This window comes from Lithobates pipiens, unplaced genomic scaffold (genome assembly GCF_037356315.1).
Source record: "Lithobates pipiens isolate NorthernLeopardFrog02 unplaced genomic scaffold, aLitPip1_a1.2 Scaffold_23, whole genome shotgun sequence".
Taxonomy (NCBI): domain Eukaryota; kingdom Metazoa; phylum Chordata; class Amphibia; order Anura; family Ranidae; genus Lithobates; species Lithobates pipiens.
In genome coordinates this window covers 311,844,004-311,865,347 of record NW_027507785.1, presented here as the reverse complement: position 1 = coordinate 311,865,347, position 21,344 = coordinate 311,844,004, and the positions used below count along the sequence as shown (strand labels likewise).

The following is a 21,344-nucleotide window of genomic DNA, read 5'->3' as shown; positions in this document are numbered from 1 at the left end:
CATTTTCTACTACCACTGGCCACAGTCCGGCCCCCCTAAAGTCTGAAGGGCAGTAAACTGGCCCTTTGTTTAGAAAGTTTGGGCACCCCTGTGCTAGAGGATCGTCTGCCTAAATACTTGCAGCTCATTTCCTTTCTATAAACAATTTTTTAAATGAATTCAAAACATACATTTTCACTTGCTAGCAAATTTTTCTAATCAATTCTCTAGCACAGCCTCCTCCCTCCTGGCTTGTTATAACCCTCTCCTCTATGTAGTTGTCGGGTTGAGAATGGAAGGGAATACTATGGAGCAGATTTTGTCAACCTTTTTAACACAGAAGAACCCTTGAAATAATTATAGGGTCTCAGGGAACCTCTGCCAACGATTACTATATGTACAGCTCATGGTACATTAGCATGATGGTTATTGGGAGGAATGTTCTTTTGTGGTCAGTAGGAAGAATCCCACCTTAGTAAAATGATAACTGGTGTCAATGGAAACCTATCTTAGAGGCAGAAGTTGCTCATTGCTCAAAGAACCCCTAGCAACCTCTGGAGGAACCCTGGAGTTTTGTGGAACCCTTGTTGAGTAAAGCTTGAGCAACAGATTTGAATCTGCTAGGGCTGCTGCAGAGGCGTAATTAGAACCTTCAGAGCCTCAGTGCAAAAAAAGATGTAGGGCTTCCTGACACCTGGCTGGGGGGCCCTCCTCTCCGAGCCCGGGACCCTTACCTCCAAGCCCAGCGGTGGAATACCAGGGGCCCAGTCATAAGTGCGACCCTTGAGATCCTGGTAATTCCGCCGCCAGTGTTAGTAGTTTTTTATTTTTTATCAATTTATTTTATTCTGTTTTTTTTTTACAATATTATTTTTTCCGATTTTTTGGGAGCCCCATGGGGGGGGGGGGGGGGGGCTTTGGTGAGATATCAGGGGTCTAAACAGACCTTTGATATTTCACCTTTGAGACAGAGAAAGGAGTTTCAGGACACAGCCCTCAATCTTCTCTGCAGCTTCAGCTGCACTAAATGAATTAACAGGAGTAGCTCTGTACAGAGCTTCCAGTTCATCCACAAACTGAAGCATAATAAAAGCAGTTTACTACACTTCAGTTATGGAGAAAGTTAGTGAGTGGTACTGACTTTGTCATTTCAGACAAGGAAGTGGTCGCTAAAATAAATATTTCCAGACCCCTCCCCCCCCCACTCTTCATCCTGAAACATCCTCTGCAGCAGCCGGTGGGAGAGGGGAGGGGGAACCCGGCAGAGCTGCGGGGTAGCAGAGTGGACAAAAGACAGTACAGGGGGGACCAGAAAAGAACATGGGGGCAGGAGATGTGCACAGGGGGGACCAGGTAAAGACACGGGGGGCCTGTAGAAGAGCACAGTGACCGGAAAAGAGCCCGGGGGAGGGGGTGTCTGAAAGCACAGAAGTTGCCAGGAAAGCTCATGGGGGGGGGGGGGGGCAGGAGAGAGCAGAGGGGCAGCAGAAGGAAGCATATAGAGGAACTGATGCAGTCCATGATCCTCCTGCAGTCACTGAATGCCCGCAGGAGGGAGAGGAGGAGAAGCACCCATTCTGCGGTTGCAGGAAGTATATGGAGGCAGTGCCGTCACAAGGTCATCCAGCGCCCAGGGCAAAGATGACAAACTGCACCCCCCTTTCCCTTAGGGTTAGGGTCAGGGTGCCCCCTACCCCTGCAATAAACCATTGCGCCAGGGGCAGCCGCCCCTCCTGCCCACCCCTTGTCCCAGCCCTGCATGGAGGGCATCGGTTCCTTTATATGCTGCCCCTCCTGTCCAGGTGTAGAGGGGAGCCACACAGGTCCCCTGGAGCATTGGAGCCGGGTCGCAATGGCAACCCCTGCGACCCCTGTAGTTACACCCCTGGACTGCGGATATCACATCTATGATGGTGGTGCCCAAATGCAGTCTAAGGCCGCGTACACACGGGCGGATTGTCTGCCCAACTTAGTCCGCTGAACCGTGTTTCAGCGGACAATCCGCTCGTGTGTGGGCTTCAGCGGACTTTTTCAGCGGACAATCTGACGGACTTAAGCCCCGTACACACGAGAGGACTTATGTCCGACAGACTTCCGAAGGAGTTCCGTCGGAGTTCTGCCGGAGTTCCGACAGAGTTCTGACGGACTTTTCGGCTGAGCGGACTTGGCCACACACAATCACACTAAACTCCGACGGATTCGAACGTGATGACGTACGACTGGACTCGAATAAGGAAGTTCATAGCCAGTAGCCAATAGCTGCCCTAGCGTCGGTTTTAGTCCGTCGGAATAGCATACACACGAGCGAATTTTTCGAAGGGACCGGGTCCGGCGGAGTTCCTTCGGAAAAATTTGAAGCATGTTCCATATTCTAAAGTCCTTCGGACTTTGGCGAGTCAAAAGTCCGTTGCAGCCCACACACGATCGAATAGTCTGACGGAATCAGTCCGTCGGACTTTGGATGTTGAAAAGTCCGCTCGTGTGTACGGGGCTTTAGTCTTTCGGAATTTCCGTAATTTTGTCCGTCCAAACTTGGTTTTGTCCGTCCAAACTTGGTTTCAGCGGACAGTCCGCTCGTGTGTAGGCAAGTTGGACGGACTAAGTATGGCGCATGCTCAGAAAGGATTTACACGGCCGAAGGTTGCATTGCAGTGTATTGGACGTCGTTTTTCTAGTCCCGTCGTACGTGCTGTACACGTCATCGCGCAAGTTTTCAGCAGACTGTCTGTTGATCGAGTGTGGTCAAGTCCGTTCATTCAAAAGTTGAACGGACTGTCTGTCGGATTGTCTGACGAACTTAGTTGGGCAGACAATCCGCCCGTGTGTACGCGGCCTTAGGCTTTTGATTGTCTACACACAGGGGAGGCTTTAACAGGTAAATACCATGACTAACATGAGAAGACTTTTTTTTTACATAAATGGCTCAGCGTCTTTAAATTTATTGAACTTTAAAGTACATTCTGTTTATAATTGGCACTCCAACCTTTTGGAGTGGGGAAGATTTAGCACTTCCATCAGATTTCACCAATAGAGGCCCCTATTGATGAAAATTCCCCCTCACTGCCTAATCACCTGAACACAGTGAATGTACTTAGTACTTAGGTTTCTTGAAGAAATGGAGGCATACTTGTTCAGATGACCCCAGAACAAATTTAGCAGAATCATTAATCAACAGTTACTGTACCTGACTATTACACTCAGGGCATCAGACATTTTGGGGACCCTTACACAGCTTGAGGCCTGATCACCAACATTCCCCAGGGCCCACCCACTGGCCATCCCACTGTGTCCTCCGTTGCACCCATTTTTATTTTAACACTATCCCCACCTCCGACCCAGCACCATCCGTCCCTCTCCACAATATATCCCCACCTCCGACCATCACTATCCATCCCTCTCCACAATATATCCCCACCTCCGCCCAGCACCATCCATCCCTCTCCATAATATATCCCCACCTCCGCCCAGCACCATCCATCCCTCTCCATAATATATCCTCACCTCCGCCCAGCACCATCCACCCCTCTCCATAATATATCCTCACCTCCGCCCAGCACCATCCACCCCTCTCCATAATATATCCCCACCTCTGCCCAGCACCATCCATCCCTCTCCATAATATATCCTCACCTCCGCCCAGCACCATCCATCCCTCTCCACACTATATCCCCACCTCTGCCCAGCACCATCCATCCCCCTCCACAATATATCCTCACCTCTGCCCAGCACCATCCATCCCCCTCCACAATATATCCTCACCTCTGCCCAGCACCATCCATCCCCCTCCACAATATATCCCCACCTCCGCCCAGCACCATCCACCCCTCTCCACAATATATCCCCACATCCGTCCAGCACCATCTACCCCTCTCCATAATATATCCCCACCTCTGCCCAGCACCATCCATCCCTCTCCAAAATATATCCCCACCTCCGCCCAGCACCATCCATCCTCCTCCACAATATATCCCCACCTCTGCCCATCACCATCCATCCCTCTCCACAATATATCCCCACCTCCGCCCAGCACCATCCGTCCCTCTCCACAATATATCCCCACCTCCACCCAGCACCATCCATCCCCCTCCACAATATATCCCCACCTCTGCCCAGCACCATCCATCCCCCTCCACAATATATCCCCACCTCCGCCCAGCACCATCCATCCCTCTCCACAATATATCCCCACCTCCGTCCAGCACCATCCACCCCTCTCCATAATATATCCCCACTTCCGCCCAGCACCATCCATCCCCCTCCACAATATATCCCCACCTCTACCCAGCACCATCCATCCCCCTCCACAATATATCCTCACCTCTGCCCAGCACCATCCATCCCTCTCCACAATATATCCCCGCCTCCGCCCAGCACCATCTACCCCTCTCCATAATATATCCCCACCTCCGCCCAGCACCATCCATCCCTCTCCACAATATATCCCCACCTCCGCCCAGCACCATCCATCCCTCTTCAGGATTCTGGGTGTGGATGGGGATATACTGTGCAGAGGGATGGATGGTGCTGTGTGTGGATGTGGGATACATTGTGGAGACTGGAGGGATGGATGGCGCTAGGTGGGGATGAAGATGATTGAGTTGCAGTATGAAAATGGATGAGGATGACTCTCCACCATGTAACTCATCTCCACTTAAGAGTCATCCTCATCCATTTTCATACTGCAACTCAATCATCTTCATCCCCACCTAGCGCTGCAACTCAATCATGCCAGCTTGTTAGCCAAGGAGAAGGAGATTAAATAGTCCAAATCTTGGGGTGAAACAGTGGTGTAGTGGGTAGCACTTTCACCTAGTAATAAAAAGGTTCGCTGGTTCAAATTCCAACCACGACACTACCTACCTGCAGTTTGCATGTTCTCCCTGTGCCTGCGTGGATTTCCTCCAGGTACTCCAGTTTCCTCCCACACTCCAAAAGGCATGTTGATAGGTTAACTGGATCCTGTCTGAATTGACCCTAATATGTATGAATATGAGTTAGGGACCTTAGATTGTAAGCTCCTTGAGGGGAAGGGACTTATATAAATGTATAATATATATGTAAAGCGATGTGTAAATTGACAGCGCTATATATATATATATAAGTACCTGAAATAATAATAATAAATCAACTACAGCACAGGGGGCGCAGCAACACTAACTTTTTTTTGACTTACCCTCCAAGCTGCTCATATCTATCTGCATGCACCTGATAGGGCTGGGTCCACATTCACTGCTGACCACACCCCCTGTCCGTGTCAATCATATTGCAAAATAATCTTGCAGCAGCAGCAGCCAGGCAAGGAAGAGCGAGTGCTGGCCGCAGGCATGTACTGGCCATTGGGACTACAGGGATTTCCCGGTGGGCCGATGGCTCAGTGGGCCGGTCAGGTGCAATCCTGGAGCCGCTCCTCTCTGACAGTGAGTGATCGCGATTTCACTCCTGTTAGGAGGAACAGCTGCCGTCACTTAGGCATTAGGCTTTCTGCTCCCTCCAGCCTGCAGAGGGAGATAGACAGCTGGCAAACTTTCTATCCTCTCTCCCCTTATCACTTGTCACTTATCACATGATCAGAGAGAGGAACGAGAAGCTGCCTTCAAAACTGTGAGTACATGTGGGAGGGGGAGGAGAGGGAGGACACTTTGATGTAAGGGGAAGTGCTGATGGAGACACTCAAAATTAAAGTGGGCCAGTCATGAAGAAGTCCAGGGCCAAATTTTTGTCCCAGTCCAGCCCTGGCTGGCCGCGATCACCTGCTGGGATGGGGGTGGGGGGTTTGGGGGCGGGAGAGGGAATGCGCTAGTCAGAAAGGCAGCGCAGGCTCACTCGGGCTTGCTGTATTATATGATAATACTTTTTTCTTCTTCTCTATAGTGGGCGAGCATGCAAACAGGGGGAGAAGGGGGGGGGCTAGTGAAAGTCATAGGAAGCGGAGGATTGTCTTTCTTTATAGCGTGCACAGGCTAGCGGCGGCGCAGGTTACAGTTATATTTCATGTGCTGCTGTAGGGGGAGCGGACCCTGGCCAAGCCGCCCCGTGGGACGTTCGGGCCCATTACATTGGTACTGCCTGTACCCCCCCCCACCCCCCCGAAGGCGGCCCTGATTACGCTATAGATAATCTGTCAGTTTGACAGCAGGGCCTGGGGACTAGGGACGTGCACAGATGCACATTCATAGTTCTCTGCTGAAATATTTATTCACATTCTCACCACATGGGGCACTGTGCATATGGAATTAGAAAAGATCTATTGCAGTCACAAGGTGGTTTAAGCATAGATTATCTAACCCACTGGTGATGGTGATCTGGGAGATACAAATGAAACATCCTGAAGTGCCAGTATGGGCAGGTTATCCTCCAGACACAGAGTGTCCAACTTCGGGACAGAGTCCACCTAAAAAAACAAAGGCATATTGGTCATGAAATTCAATAAAGCTATTAATTAATTCCCTTCAATGGCTGAAGGGAAGCAAAGTCTTATTTATGAGGAATTCAGGCTTATTGTTCTCTAAGCCCTTGTACACACAGTCGGACATTCCGACAACAAAATACGTCTGATTTTTTCAGACGGATTTTGTCCGAAACTTGTGTTGCATACACAGGGTCAAACAAAGTTGTTGGAAAATCTGATCGTTCGTAACGTGATGACGTTATTTCGTTAGGACGGGACTACGTTCAGGCTAGTATCCAATAGCTTTGGTCTAGGGATTTGATCTGAGCATGCGTGGCAATTTGTCTGATCGGAATTCTCTACAAACAATCGGACAAAGTCCGATCGGATCATGTTGTCGGAAAATTTTTATATCCACCTCTCAAACTTTGTTGGTCGGACATTCCAACGGAAAAAGTCAGATGAAGCCCACACATGGTCGAATTATCCGACAACACGGTCCGATCGGACCTTTTGCGTCAGAATGTTTTTGTTTTTTTTAAAAGCAAATTTTTCCTCAGTTTAGGCCGATATGTATTCTTCTACATATTTTTGTTAAATAAAACTGCGATAAGTGTATATTGATTGGTTTGTGCAAAAGCTATAGAGTCTACAAAATAGGGGATAGATTTATAGCATTTTTATTTAATTTATTTATTTACTAGTAATGGCGGTGATCTGTTTTATCGGGACTGCAACATTATGGCGGACACATTGGACACTTTTGGGACCAGCGATCAGTTCTATAAAAATGCATTGATTACTGTAAAAATGTCACTGGCAGGGAAGGGGTTAACACTAGGGGCGATCAAGGGGTTAAATGTGTTCCCTGGGTGTGTTTCTAAGTGGAAGACATTTAACCCCTTGATCGCCCCCTAGTGTTAACCCCTTCCCTGCCAGTGACTGACCTAGAGGAAATGACATCCATAGGTTTTGTGCTTCTTGGCAGGACTGTAATCCCTTGACAGACGATTCTGTGTCATGCAGCATCACTTGGAGACCTACAGAGGGCGGTGCTCTGAACCAGGGAACACCAAACTTGCATTTTCTACAGGCATGGATTCACAGCTATTTGGAAAATATGGATGTTGGTGACTACAGACATTTTTGTTGCAAAGAGGGAGCCAGCTGCCTCTTTGCACCAGACTCATTTTAGTTGCCAAATTCTCAAATGTGACTGTAGAGAGTTTTCATATTGTATAAGAAATTATACATTCAGGGCAGGGACAAGGGACGGCTGCCCTGGGCACTGTGGTATCATGTAAAGGTGGAGGTGGGGGGGGGTGCCACAAGGGGATTGGGGGGAGGAGATTTGTGTTGGAAGAGGGAATTTGGGGGAGGCAAGGGGTAAGTATTGTTCTAGGAGGGGAAATTTGGGGGGTCCTAAGTGTTGCTTTAGGGGGATTTGTGTTGGAATGGGAGATTTGGAGCGGGGGGGGGAAGATTTGTACTAGAAAAGGAAATTTTAGATTTTAGGGGTAGAGAATTTGTGCTAGGAGGGGTGAGTTTACACATTGTAAAAGAGATGGTACATTCAGGGCAGGGACAAGGGGTGGGCAGAAAGTCCGGCTGCCCTAGGCCCTGTGGTATCATGTAAAGGTGGAGGGAGGGGGGATGCCACAAGGGGATTGGGGGGGAGGAGATTTGTGTTGGAAGAGGGAATTTGGGGGGAGGCAAGGGGTAAGAATTGTTCTAGGTGGGGAAATTTGGGGGTCCTAAGTGTTGCTTCAGGGGGATTTGTGTTGGAAGATGGAATTTGGGGGGAGACAAGGGGTAAGTATTGTTCTAGGAAGGGAAATTTGGGGGGTCTCAAGTGTTGCTTTAGGGGATTTGTGTTGTAAGATGGAATTTGGGGGGAGATAAGGGGTAAGTATTTCTCTAGGAGGGGAAATTTGGGTGGTCCCAAGTGTTGCTTTAGGGGGATTTGTGTCGGAAAAAAGGAATTTGGGGGGAAACAAGGGGTAAGTATTGTTCTAGGAGGGGACATTTGGGGGGTCCTAAGTGTTGCTTTAGGCAGATTTGTATTGGAGGGAATTTGGGGGGAAGCAAGGGGTAAGTATTGTTCTAGGAGGGGAAATTTGGGGGGTCTTAAGTGTTGCTTTAGGGGGATTTGTGTTGGAAGAGAAAATTTGGGGGGAGACAAGGGGATAGTATTGTTTTAGGAGGGGAAATTTGGAGGGTCCCAAGTGTTGCTTTAGGGGGATTTGTGTTGGAAGATGGAATTTAGGGGGAGACAATGGGTAAGTATTGTTCTAGGAGGGGGAATTTGGGGGTCCCAAGTATTGCTTTAGGGGGATTTCTGTTGGAAGAGGAAATTTGGGGGGAGGCAAGGGGTTAGTATTGTTCTAGGAGGGGAAACTTGGGGGCTCCTAAGTGTTGCTTTAGGGGGATTTGTGTTGGAAGAGGGAATATGGGGGGAAGTAAGGGGTAAGTATTGTTCTAGGAGGGGAATTATGGGGGGTCTTAAGGGTTGCTTTAGGGGAATTTGTGTTAGAAGACGGAATTTGAGGGGAGACAAGGGGTAAGTATTGTTCCAGGAGGGGAAATTTGGGTGTCCTAAGGGTTGCTTTAGGGGTATTTGCATTGGAAGAGGGAATTTGGGGGGAGGCAAGGTTTGGCATGTTCGCCCTGGGCTCTAAATGACCTTGTCCTTGCACTGTGTACATTGTTCCCATTAATTAGCTCTGGCCATGGAAGAAGGATAGGACAACCTCACCTCACTCTGCCAATCCCACCGCCTGGTTGCAGAAACACATCTTGCCTTCTCAATCTTCTTCGATTTTCTCTCTGTGGTCGGGAAACAACCTGCTTTTAACACACAAAATATTGCACAGATACATCACACTTCCCACCTGGTCTCATTTTGCCTCAAAACAAAAGAATAATTTCAATGCACACCAATTCCTTACAGAGGAACTTCCCTCCCTCTTATGCCGCGTACACACGACTGGACTTTCCCGCAGAAAAGGTCCTACGGAATCATTTCATCGGATATTCCGATCGTGTGTGGGATTCATTGGACTTTTTTCTTCAAAAATTCTGACGGACCTAGAAATAGGACATGATTTAAATCTTTCAGACGGAATCAATTCCTATCGGGAAAACCGTTCGTCTGTATGGTACTCCGACGGACCAAAAACGACGCAAGGGCAGCTATTGGCTACTGGCTTTTGAACTTCCTTTTCTAGTCCCGTTGTACGTCATCACGTTCAAAACAAATGGACTTTGGTGTGATTGTGTGTAAGCAAGTCCGTTCGGTCGAAACTCCATCGGAAAGACCATCAGAGTTTATTCCGACGGAAAGTCCGGTCGCGTGTACGCGGTATTACCCGTTTTAGCCACGATTGTCCGTAACTCACATACTCACCTGTTCAATGGATCCAGTGATGTCCTGCTGTGATCTGCCACACTGATGCCACGCACCTTGTCCAGAGCTACCATCTTTCTTCCTGACATCGTTGGTTGACGGGTGCCTCTTCCTGGTTCAGGCAGCCTTGACCAATCAATAAGCTTGATAAAAGGGCAGAACCCCCGAAACGTGTTTCCTGGTAATCTTACACCAGATAATACACTCCAAATCGTGCCGAGCAGAGAAAAGGACACTGCTGCTTTCTACACTCAGGCAGGTTCACTGCCCTTTAGAGCTGTGCGATTCTGGCCAAAATGAGAATTGCAATTTTTTTGCTTAGAATAAAACGATCACGATTCTCTCACGATTGTCGCGGCATAAAATCTTTCACATTATACAAAAAAATTGGGCTAACTTTAATGGTTATTTTTTTATTTAAATTCATTAACCACTTGAGGTCCGGGCCATAGCCGAATGACGGCTACAGCGCGGACCTCAATTTCCGGGAGGCCATCATAGGACGTCCTCCCTTGTGCATGCTCCCTGCAGGGCGCACAGGGAGTACGCTGTGATCACTGAGTCACTGAGACTCGGCTGATCACCGATCCTAGTAAGGGGCCAGTCCTGGCCCCTTACCATGTGATCAGCTGTCAGCCAATGACAGCTGATAACAAGATGTAAACAAAAGCTCTGTGATCGTTTTTTCTCCTCATGCTGTCAGCAATCACCGGCTTATGTTAAAGGGACATCGGTCCCGAAGAGGAAGGAGGCACATCTGCCTCCTCTGTGTCATTCAGTACCCCCTGCCAGTGCCCCCTGTCATTGTCACCTGCCCCTGCCCACAGTGCCCACCAGTGCCACCTATCAATGCCCATGAGTGCCACCTATCAATGCCCACAAGTGGTGCCAATCAGTGCCACCTAGCAGTGCTGCCTATCAGTATAAGCAATCAGTGCCCATCACTGCCACCCATCACTGCCACCCATCGGTGCCCAACGTACATCAATGAAGGAGAAAAATTACCTGTTTGCAAAATTTTATAACAAAATATAATTTTTTTTTTTTTTAATTCGGGCTTTTTTAACAAGAAATAAAAACCGCAGAGGTGATCACATACCACCAAAAGAAAGCTCTATTTGAGTGATAAAAGTGATAAAAATGTCATTTGGGTATGGTGTTGTATGACCGCGCAATTGTCATTCAAAGTGCAACAGCGCTGAAAGCTGAAAATTGGTCTGGGCAGGAGGGGGGTTTAAGTGCCCAGTAAGCAAGTGGTTAAAGTGTCATTTTTTCCCCAAAAATTGCAGTCATTTTTCCCCAAAAAATAAAATATTGCAACAACCACCATTTAATTCTCTAGGGTCTCTACTAAAAAAAAATATATATAATGTTTGGGTGTTCTAAGTAATTTTCTAGCAAAAAAAAAAAAAGATTTTAACTTGAAACCAACAAATGTCACAAAAAAGTTTAAACTTCCCTCATTTACACACCAAAGTGTATTCCTTTGATCTAAAGGACAAATTGTTACAATGTTTATACTTAAAGTGGTTGTATACTGTTTTTTTTTTAACTTTTACCTACAGGTAAGCCTATAATAAGGCTTACCTGTAGGTAAAAAAAAAATCTCCTAAACCGTATATTCCCCTCACAATGAGCTGCTGACGGCAGCGCCGCCTGCTCACAGGAGATTCTCGGCTGAAGGCCAGGCAGACGCCAGACTTTACCGGAAAGAAATCTCCCGCGCATGCGATATCGCGGCTCTGGCCACTCACAGCCGGAGCCGCGATACCCGGAAGACACGCCGAGGGTACATGTCAGCTCCCTCGGCGTGGATCGTTGGAGATATCGGGGCCTCGTTCTAAGGTAAGTATTCCATAATGAGCTAGTATGCGGCGCATACTAGCTCATTATGCCTTTTTCCTTGCAGGTCAGAAAAAAAGAATAATAATTTCAGCGGGTTTACTACCGCTTTAAGTTCCACTGCTAAAGAATTTTTGTGATTCTTGGCAGACTGCCAGGTTTTTTTTTTCCCTTTCTTTTGGTTGTTGGCTTTAGCAGAGCAGAGAGAATTCTCTGCATAGAAAGAATCAGGAAATACTCTGTCAAGATCGCAACAGGGAAAAAAATCGCGATACCGATTCTTAACGATTAATCGCACAGCTCTATTGCCTTTGGAGAATTGTGTCGGAGAGGGCTTTTGCAAGCAGCAAGATCGCTAGCTATGACGGACTCAGATCAACATCTTCTCTCTGTAGCTGTGACAAGCGCTTATGCAAAGGAGTTTTGTGAGCGCCATACCTTTGTTTACATATTAAAAATTTATTACACTTAAAGCGTTTGTTACCCCAACACTTCATATTCCTGATATATCTCTGCTGTACCATGTACTTTGTACAGGACGCCGTCGCTGGGTCCTGGAAGGACGCTATATTTCCCCTCTGTTTGGGTTGTGGTCTCTTTAAAGTGGGGTACCCCCTAAAAAAAAAAAATTTAAAGTCAGCAGCTACAAATACTGCAGCTGCTGGCTTTTAATAATCGGACACTTACCTGCCCCAGGGTCCAGCGATGCGGGGGAACGAAGCCCCCCCCTCGCTCCCCGCTCCGCTCGCGGCGCCGTCATGCATACTGTGGGCACCCGGCTGTGGCTTCACAGCCGGGCACCCACTGCGCATGCGCGAGCGGCGCAGGGCGCCGTGATACGCCGTACAGTCACCTGGGACACGTGACAGGTCCCAGGTGAATGTGCGGCGTGAGGGGAAGTGATGTCACCAGCCCGGGCAATGAAGAAGGCAGATTACGAGGGACCCCCTAGCAACCGGTATTTAGAGGTGAGTAAAAAATTTTTTTTTTGCCAATTATTTTTTTTTGATTTTTTTAAAGAATTTTAAGTAGTTTTATTTTTTGGGGGGCAACACCACTTTAACCACTTCAATACAGGGCACTTTCACCCCCTTCCTTCCCAGCCCAATTTTCAGCTTTCAGCGCTCTAGCGCTTTCAGTGACAATTGCGCGGTCATGCTACACTGTACCCAAATGAAATTGTTATCATTTTGTTCGCACAAATAGAGCTTTATTTTGGTGTTATTTATTCACGACTCCGTTTTTTTTTTTTGCGATATAAGCGCAAAAAAAGCGGAAATTTGGGAAAAAAACAATATTTTCTTTTTTCTATTTGAAAAGAAATCCAATAAAATCAAATTTTGTCATAAATTTAAGCCAAAATGTATTCTGCTACATGTTTTTGGTAAAAAAAATTCCGTTAAGTGTATAATAATTGGTTTGTGTGATCACGGACATATGTACGCAAATGATCATGTACATATGTGTGCAGGTGATCACGTACATATGTGTGCACATAATCATTGGGACATGTGATTTTAGTGGGACATATGTGGGGGACATGTTTTTATTATTAGGGACATGTGTTTTTATTATTTGGGGACATGTATGTTTTGGGGACATGTGTGTTTTGGGGACATATGTGGGGACTGTGTTTTCACTGTGTGGTGTGTTGTGTGTTTACACTACACTGATGATCAGTGAGTAAAAAGCTGTGAAAAGCAGCCCATACTCACTGATCATCAGCCGGCTGCAGCGTTCTGCTCTCCTCTTCTCAGCGGTGACTTCCGTGTGAGGAGAGGAGAGCCGATTGCCTAGCAACCGGCTGTTTGTTTACATCACATGACGGCCGTGATTGGACACGGCCGTCATGTGATCAGGAGGGCCAATCACAGAGCCCTCCTGCCGATCTGAGATGTGCCGTGTCCGGGTGACACGAGCACATCGGGATCGCGCCGCTGCGCGCGCGCGCGATCCCGCTGCTCCTGAATGACGTTCCTGAACGTCCTATCAGGAGCAGGCGGCTCCCACCCGGCCGTATATATACATTGGCCGGGTGGGAAGTGGTTAAGGAAAAAAATTGATTAACCCACCCAACCCAAGTGTCTTTAAAAAACAAGACAGGAAGTGCTAGATGGGTGTGGAGGAGTGGAGAAGACATGGTGGATGGTGTTTATGTTTGGATTGCAGCAAATGAAGTGGACAGCAGTGTCCTGTTTGGAAGGCTCCTGGCAGGGGAAGCTACCTGCCATCAAGACCAAGCTCTGTTTTTGATAAAGACAGCTGTTCTGGACTTTGCAAGTCGGTGAGACTACAGACCTTTTTCCTTTTGTTTTTGGCTGCTGTAAAGCTATTTAAGTTTAATAAACCCTTTGCTGTGTGAAAAGCCTGTGTCCCGCGATCTACCTGATCCCCCGAACATTACAAGTTGTGCTTGAATGCGGGCAGGACAAAGTAACAGGCGTTTTTCTTGCTATTTTTTTTTTTTTTGCATTGGATTTGAACTGACATTTAAAGGGACAGTACAGTGAATTTATGTCCTGGGTTAAAGCTGCACAACTGTTGAAAGCTGAAACAATGGAGGAGCTAATTAAACAGCTGTCCTTGGCTAATATGCAAGCGCAGACTAGCCATGAGGAAGCTAATCAGCGCTTAGCAACCCAGCTGGAGGTACAAAAAACGCACCACAACGAGGCGCTGGCTCTGCAGCAAGAAAATACTCGCCTGTTGGTGGCCCAGTTAGCAGCCCAGCAAGCGACCCAACAAGGGGTTATGCAGGCTCAGATGGCTGCCTTAAAAGAAGCAGTGCAGCAGCTTTCTCAGGGCCGTGAACAAGTGGCCGTTGCCCTTGGCAACCAGGTGACCATAAAGGCAAGCCATTTTTTGCAGAAGTTGTCCCTGAGTGATGACGTAGAGGCGTTTCTGGCAACATCTGAGAGGACAGCAGAGAGAGAAGGGTGGCCCCAGGACCAGTGGGCCGGCTTAATTGCTCCTTTCCTCACCGGAGATCCTCAAAAAGCCTATTTTGACCTACCACCAGAACATTCTAAAGTTTATCAAAAACTAAAGGCAGAAATACTGGCTTGGTTGGGAGTGACTACGGCTGTTCGGGCCCAACGAGTGCACCAATGGAAGTATCGTTCAAACCGGCCACCGCGATCTCAAATGCATGACCTGGTGCAACTAGTAATAAAATGGCTGCAGCCCGAAGTGTTGTCTGGCCCCCAAATTGTGGAGCGGGTCGTACTGGACCGATACTTAAGGTCACTGCCAGACGACCTTCAACAGTGGGTCAGCCATGGAGACCCCAAAACCGTGAACTGCCTTGTCGAGATGGTGGAACGATATACAGTGGTGGAGGATCTGCTTGGCCCCACCAAGCGTCAAGGGCCCAGTCTGCCACGGCCTTTCCGACCAACTGCCGCCCTTCGAAAGGATGTCCCCAGGAGCCCTGGAACCAACACCCCGGAAGGCCAAGAGTCACACCCGTTACCCCCTCAGCGACCTGTTCCTGATCGGAGAGGAGGGGATGTACAATGTTGGCGATGTCATGCCTGGGGCCATACCCGGGCCCACTGCCCATTGCAGGAAGAACCCATGGAATGCGGGGTTCTTCGGAGGGGGTCTTTTTATGCCCATAAAGCGTGTACAACACATCTTGACCTTGGAGAGGGGAAGTTTGAATGTGAAGTCCAAGTGAACCACCACCCTGCACAGGCTTTGCTGGACTCTGGAAGCATGGTAACCCTGGTTCACCCTAGAGTAATTGGGAAGATCGGTCCGGTAAGCAAAATTTTGCGGGTTGTGTGCATTCATGGGGACACTAGAGAGTACCCTCCTCATCTCGGTGTCCATCTCCACAGCATGTGGCACTGGTACTCAAGAGGTGGGGGTGGTAAAGAACTTGGTACATGACGTTATCATAGGACGTGACTGTCCGTTATTTGCAAAACTTTGGAGACAAGGAGAACTATCTGAAAGGTCCAGAGACTGGGAAGAAACTAGTCCCTCTGTTCCTGTTGTTGAGGGTAATAACCCTGAGATGCCACATATTCGTAATATGGACCCAGTTGATAAAAAAACGCCAAGACTTTGGTTAATAATGATGAAAATAGTGCTGATACTGTTAAGGATGTCAATATGTGGGGTTCTCAGACCTACCTGAACACTGAGGGGGGGGGAACCTTCCCCGCTTCAGGTAATGCTGGGGGAAGAGGATGAGGAAATGGCCTCTACCCCTGACTTGCCAGATTTGGGTGTTCCCCAGGGGGCATTTGGTACTGCCCAGATGCAGGACCCCACTTTGGCCAGGGCACGGGAACAGGTTGTAGTAATAAATGGGGAGCCCCAAGAGCCAGGTGCTAATGAGCGGTGGCCACATTTTTCCATATGTAATGAATTGCTTTATCGGGTTACTAAAGTGAGAGAAAATGTGGTAGAACAATTATTGGTACCCCAACAGTATAGACGCAAGGTCCTGGACCTGGCCCATGATGATGTTTTAGGGGGACACCTGGGAGTTGAAAAGACGGAGGCACGGATCGCCGACCGGTTTTACTGGCCAGGCTTGAAAGCAGAGGTAAGGAGATGCTGTACCTCTTGTCCCACCTGTCAGTTGACCGCTCCGGCGACCCATTTCCGGAGCCCATTGGTCCCTCTGCCCATAATTGAGGTCCCATTCGAGAGGATAGCCATGGATATAGTGGGTCCCTTGGTAAAGTCGGCTCGAGGTCATTCTTACATACTGGTGATCCTTGACTATGCCACTCGATATCCTGAGGCGCTACCCCTGCGGAATACCTCCTCTAAGGCTATTGCACGGGAGTTATTCCAGTTGTTTACACGGACAGGTTTTCCCAAGGAAATACTCACAGACCAGGGCACCCCGTTTATGTCGAAGGTTATGGCTGATGTATGCAAACTGTTCCGGATTAAACAGCTGCGCACATCGGTCTACCATCCCCAAACAGATGGATTGGTAGAACGTTTTAATAAGACCCTTGAGTCTATGCTCAAGAGAGTGGTACAAAGGGATGGGAAAGACTGGGACTGTCTGTTACCAGCTCTCCTGTTTGCTATCCGAGAAGTGCCCCAGGCTTCCACTGGGTTTTCGCCCTTTGAATTGGTATATGGGCAGAGACCTCGTGGATTACTGGACTTTGTTAAAGAAGAATGGGAAAGTGAACCAATTCAGCATAAAAGTGTTCTTGAATATGTCTCTCAAATGCAGGAGAGGATCCGAACTGTGATGCCGCTAGTTAAGGAACATTTACAAAAAGCCCAGGAGGCTCGAAGACGGGTCTATAATAGGGCAGCCAAAATTAGGAACTTCCAAGTGGGGGATCGAGTAGCAGTGTTGATTCCCACTGTGGAAAGTAAGTTCTTGGCCAGATGGCAAGGCCCTTTCGAGGTTGTAGAAAAAATGGGAGAGGTAAATTATAGAGTCCACCAGCCAGGCAAGAGGAAACCCTTTCAGATATATCATGTAAACTTGTTAAAGCCCTGGACAGACAGGGAACCAGTGACCTCCCTGGCTAGTACAAAACTTGAGCCTCGGGTTGGGGTGGAGAGTGTCCAAGTAGCAAATACCCTGTCTAAAACCCAAAGTCAGCAGGCAAAGGAGTTCTTGCAGAGAAATAAAGAAACATTTTCTGACTTGCCAGGGCTCACTAGTGTCATAGAGCATGATATTGTCACAGAACCAGGAGTCAAAGTTTTTGTCCAGCCCTACCGCATCCCAGAGGCTCAAAGGAAGACCGTTTCAGAGGAAGTAAAAAAGATGTTAGACCTAGGGATTATTGAGGAATCGCAGAGTGAGTGGTCGAGCCCGATTGTGTTGGTACCGAAGCCCAACGGGACTCTGCGATTTTGCAATGATTTCTGGAAACTTAATGAAGTTTCCCGGTTTGATGCCTACCCCATGCCCCGGGTAGATGAGCTTATCGAGAGACTAGGTCCAGCCAGGTATATCACTACGTTAGACCTTACCAAGGGGTATTGGCAAATACCGTTGACTAAGGCCGCTAGAGAGAAAACTGCTTTTTCTACCCTAGAGGGGAGTTTTCAGTACAAAAGGATGCCTTTTGGATTGCAAACTGTTCCAGCCACGTTCCAGAGAGCAATGGATAGGATTTTACGACCTCACCGGAAGTATGCCTCAGTATACTTGGACGATATAGTCATTTTTAGCAAAGACTGGGAATCACATTTGCCCAAAGTGCAGGCAGTGCTGGACTCTCTTTGGAAGGAGGGGTTTACAATAAACCCTGAAAAATGTGCTTTGGGAATGGAGGAGGTGAAATACCTGGGTTATATCGTGGGTAGAAGGGTAGTGAAACCTCAGGTCAACAAGATAGAGGCTATACAGAATTGGCCCCGCCCCCTCACAAAAAAGCAAGTACGTGCATTCCTGGGCATGGTGGGATACTACAGGAGGTTTGTACCCAACTTTGCCACGTTGGCGGCTCCGTTGACCGATCTGACTAAGGGTTGGAAATCGGTCATGGTGGAGTGGAATGCAGACGCTGAGAAGGTTTTTTTGGAGCTCAAGTCGGCGCTGTGCCAACACCCTGTCCTGGTAGCACCCAATTTTTCAAAAGAGTTTGTTGTCCAGACTGATGCTTCCGATGTAGGATTGGGAGCGGTGTTGTCACAGGTTATTCATGGCGAGGAACACCCGATAGTCTTCCTCAGCAGGAAGTTAACACCAGCGGAGAAAAACTATGCCATAATTGAACGAGAGTGTCTGGCCATTAAGTGGGCTCTGGAATCCCTCAGATATTACCTTTTGGGGAGGAAGTTTAGGTTGATTTCTGACCATGCCCCTTTAACATGGCTGAGACAGGTAAAAGGGACTAATGCCAGGGTTACCTGGTGGTTCTTGGCACTCCAGGAATTTAAATTTGTAGTGGAGCATAGGCCCGGGAGACTGCATCAAAATGCAGATGCCCTCTCCCGAGTCCATTGTTTGAGCTCCACTGTTGCCTCCACCTCCTTGGCGTTGGGGCACAGGGGGGGGATATGTACAGGACGCCGTGGCTGGGTCCTGGAAGGACACTATATTTCCCCTCTATTTGGGTTGTGGTCTCTTTAAGGAAAAAAATTGATTAACCCACCTGTTAAGGAAGTGTCTTTAAAAAACAAGACAGGAAGTGCTAGATGGGTGTGGAGGAGTGGAGAAGACATGGTGGATGGTGTTTATGTTTGGATTGCAGCAACTGAAGTGGACAGCAGTGTCCTGTTTGGAAGGCTCCTGGCAGGGGAAGCTACCTGCCATCAAGATCAAGCTCTGTTTCTGATAAAGACAGCTATTCTGGACTTTGCAAGTCGGTGAGACTACAGACCTTTTTCCTTTTGTTTTTGGCTGCTGTAAAGCTATTTAAGTTTAATAAACCCTTTGCTGTGTGAAAAGCCTGTGTCCTGCGATCTACCTGATCCCCCCGAACATTACAACTTGTATGAGAAAGTATCCCGTTCTCTTTGTATTGCTCCCTTTATGTGAAATCCCTGGTGTTCCTGCCGTGAACCCTCTATTAAAAACTGACCACACTAAGCAGGAAAACACTCAGTGGTTAGTTCTCTAGCTATGCTGGTAACTCAGCCCCCTCTCCTCCAATGATCAGGCTTGTCCTGACATGCCCCCGCTGCACAGCCATTGGGAAGCTCAGTGTTCTGCTGCTTCTCCTCCCCCAGCTCTTAAGCAGCTGAGAACAGAGGGAATGTGATCACTTATAAAAAAGGGAAAAAGGTATTTATAATGTTTTTTTTAAATCTATATAAAATTATTTTGCCTTTCTTTTCTATTGTAAACTGAATGGGTTGTTTTGCAAGGTGATAGTTTACAATTACTTTAATGCACTAGGGGGTGCGACCTATGAGTTTGCTTAAAGCGGGATTCCACCCTAAAGTGGAACCTCCGCTGATCGGATCCCTCCCCCCCTCCGGTGTCACAATTGACACCTTTCAGGGGGGAGGGGGGTGGAGATACCTGTCAAAGACAGGTATTTTCACCCACTTCCGGGCATAGACTCCCGTGGGAGTCTACGCCATTTCCTGCCCTGCTGCGCTGTCTGCTGGGACACACACGGGTCCCAGTGACAGCGCGGAGATTTCCTATTGCGCGGCTCGCGCATGCGCAGTAGGGAACCGGGAAGTGAAGCCGATTCACTTCACTTCCTGATTCCCTCACCTAGAATGGTGACTGCAGCAGCCGAGAGCCGAGCGATCGATCGGCCTCGGCATCGCTGGAACCCGGGACAGGTGAGTGCCCATTTATTAAAAGTCAGCAGCTGTAGTATTTATAGCTGCTGGCTTTTAATATTTTTTTTTTTTTGGTGGAATCCCTCTTTAAATTCTATTTTTGCCTCAACATTCTTTGTTTTTTTTATTGACTAAGCTGCTAAAACAACATATTGTTACAGCATCAAACACGCTCAACATAAGCGTAAAGAAGTACAGTGTTTGCTACATAAACACACAAGAAGTAAATGTTCACAGTTGTACATTACAATTTGCCTATTGTTCTACTTTAACCACATCAATACCGGGCACTTTCACCCCCTTCCTTCCCAGATACATTTTCAGTTTTCAGCATTGTCGCACTTTCAGTAAGAATTGCGCGGTCATGCTACGCTGTACTCAAATGAAATTTTTATCATTTTGTTTGCACAAAGAGAGCTTTCTTTTGGTGGTAATTATTCACGACTCCGTTTTAAATTTTTTGCGATATAAGCGAAAAAAGAGCGGAAATTTGGTAAAAAAAAACCCCCAAAAAAACTATTTTCTTTATTCTAATCCGCTTTGTGTAAAAAGGCTGTTTGATCCTGTCTTCTCTGATCCTCCCCTTCTTGCACTGTCCCCAATGCCTTTTCCTTAAAGTATAGATGAACCTTGGCCCCCCCGGATGTTTTGGAACTACATTTCCCATGACACTGTGTATGAGCATCATGGGAAACGTAGTTTCAAAACATCTGGGGTGCCACAAGGTTCGCTATCGGTGGTATAGAGCCTTTGTAGTCACTATGTACATGCTCAGTTTGGTGTGTATTGCTAGAGATTTTTTTTCTTTCTTCTTCTTGGAGGGGGTGGGGGGGGGGGTGCTGCATGTGATCAGCACAGAGTCAATCAGCACTGTCCAGACAGAGGGTCGGGGGTCCTGCAGCCTCATAGGATGGTCAGAGTAGAATGAAAACTCCTCCGACAAGCTTTAACTAGACACTGATAGAAGTCACAAGACTGCTATATAATGCTGATGAGAAAAGGTATTTTGCAGTTTATATTTAGTAAAATAATTGCATTTCCATGTTCTGTGTACTGTGGGAGACCAGATATAGTGACTGCAGGCTCCTGGGTTTAGTAACGCTTTAACATGCATAGAAAATATGATGCATTTTCATGATTGGATTAGTAATGTTCCTCATCTTTACCCCACTGCCCCTTTGATGACCCATTCTTTCTATTTTTTTAAAACGTTATTAATAGGAGTGGATGATGAAATAATCATTACTCAGCTCCCTATCTGTACATCTTGTTGTGTGCAGCTTTCAGAGATCAGTGGTAAAAGTGCAAGCAATGGAAAATAGATGTATAGATGTTATATTATCTACTGATCATCCAGAACATGATGTGGGCCCAGGATTGGGGTGGAGAAGTAGCACTGTTATCTCTTGTCAGGAAGTCCTCCGTGTAACGTACTGAGCTCTGCTCTGCTAATAACATCAGTCCGGAGAGATATTAGTGAAATAAACTATA

At 47.5% G+C, this 21,344-nt stretch overlaps 1 protein-coding gene across 2 annotated transcripts in view; it reads right to left on the bottom strand.

Moving 5' to 3' along the window:
* LOC143926616 (uncharacterized) overlaps positions 1–21,344 on the bottom strand; it is a 57,058-nt gene that overhangs the window by 16,538 nt on the left and 19,176 nt on the right. Inside the window, exons 5-6 of one of the 2 annotated variants that reach the window (XM_077450517.1) lie at positions 9,123–9,211; positions 6,265–6,370 (exon numbers count right to left, since the gene is read on the bottom strand). In XM_077450517.1, coding sequence (XP_077306643.1) covers positions 6,265–6,370; positions 9,123–9,211 — 195 coding nt within the window. The remainder of the gene's footprint in view (positions 1–6,264; positions 6,371–9,122; positions 9,212–21,344) is intronic. The other variant, XM_077450519.1, reaches the window with a different exon arrangement.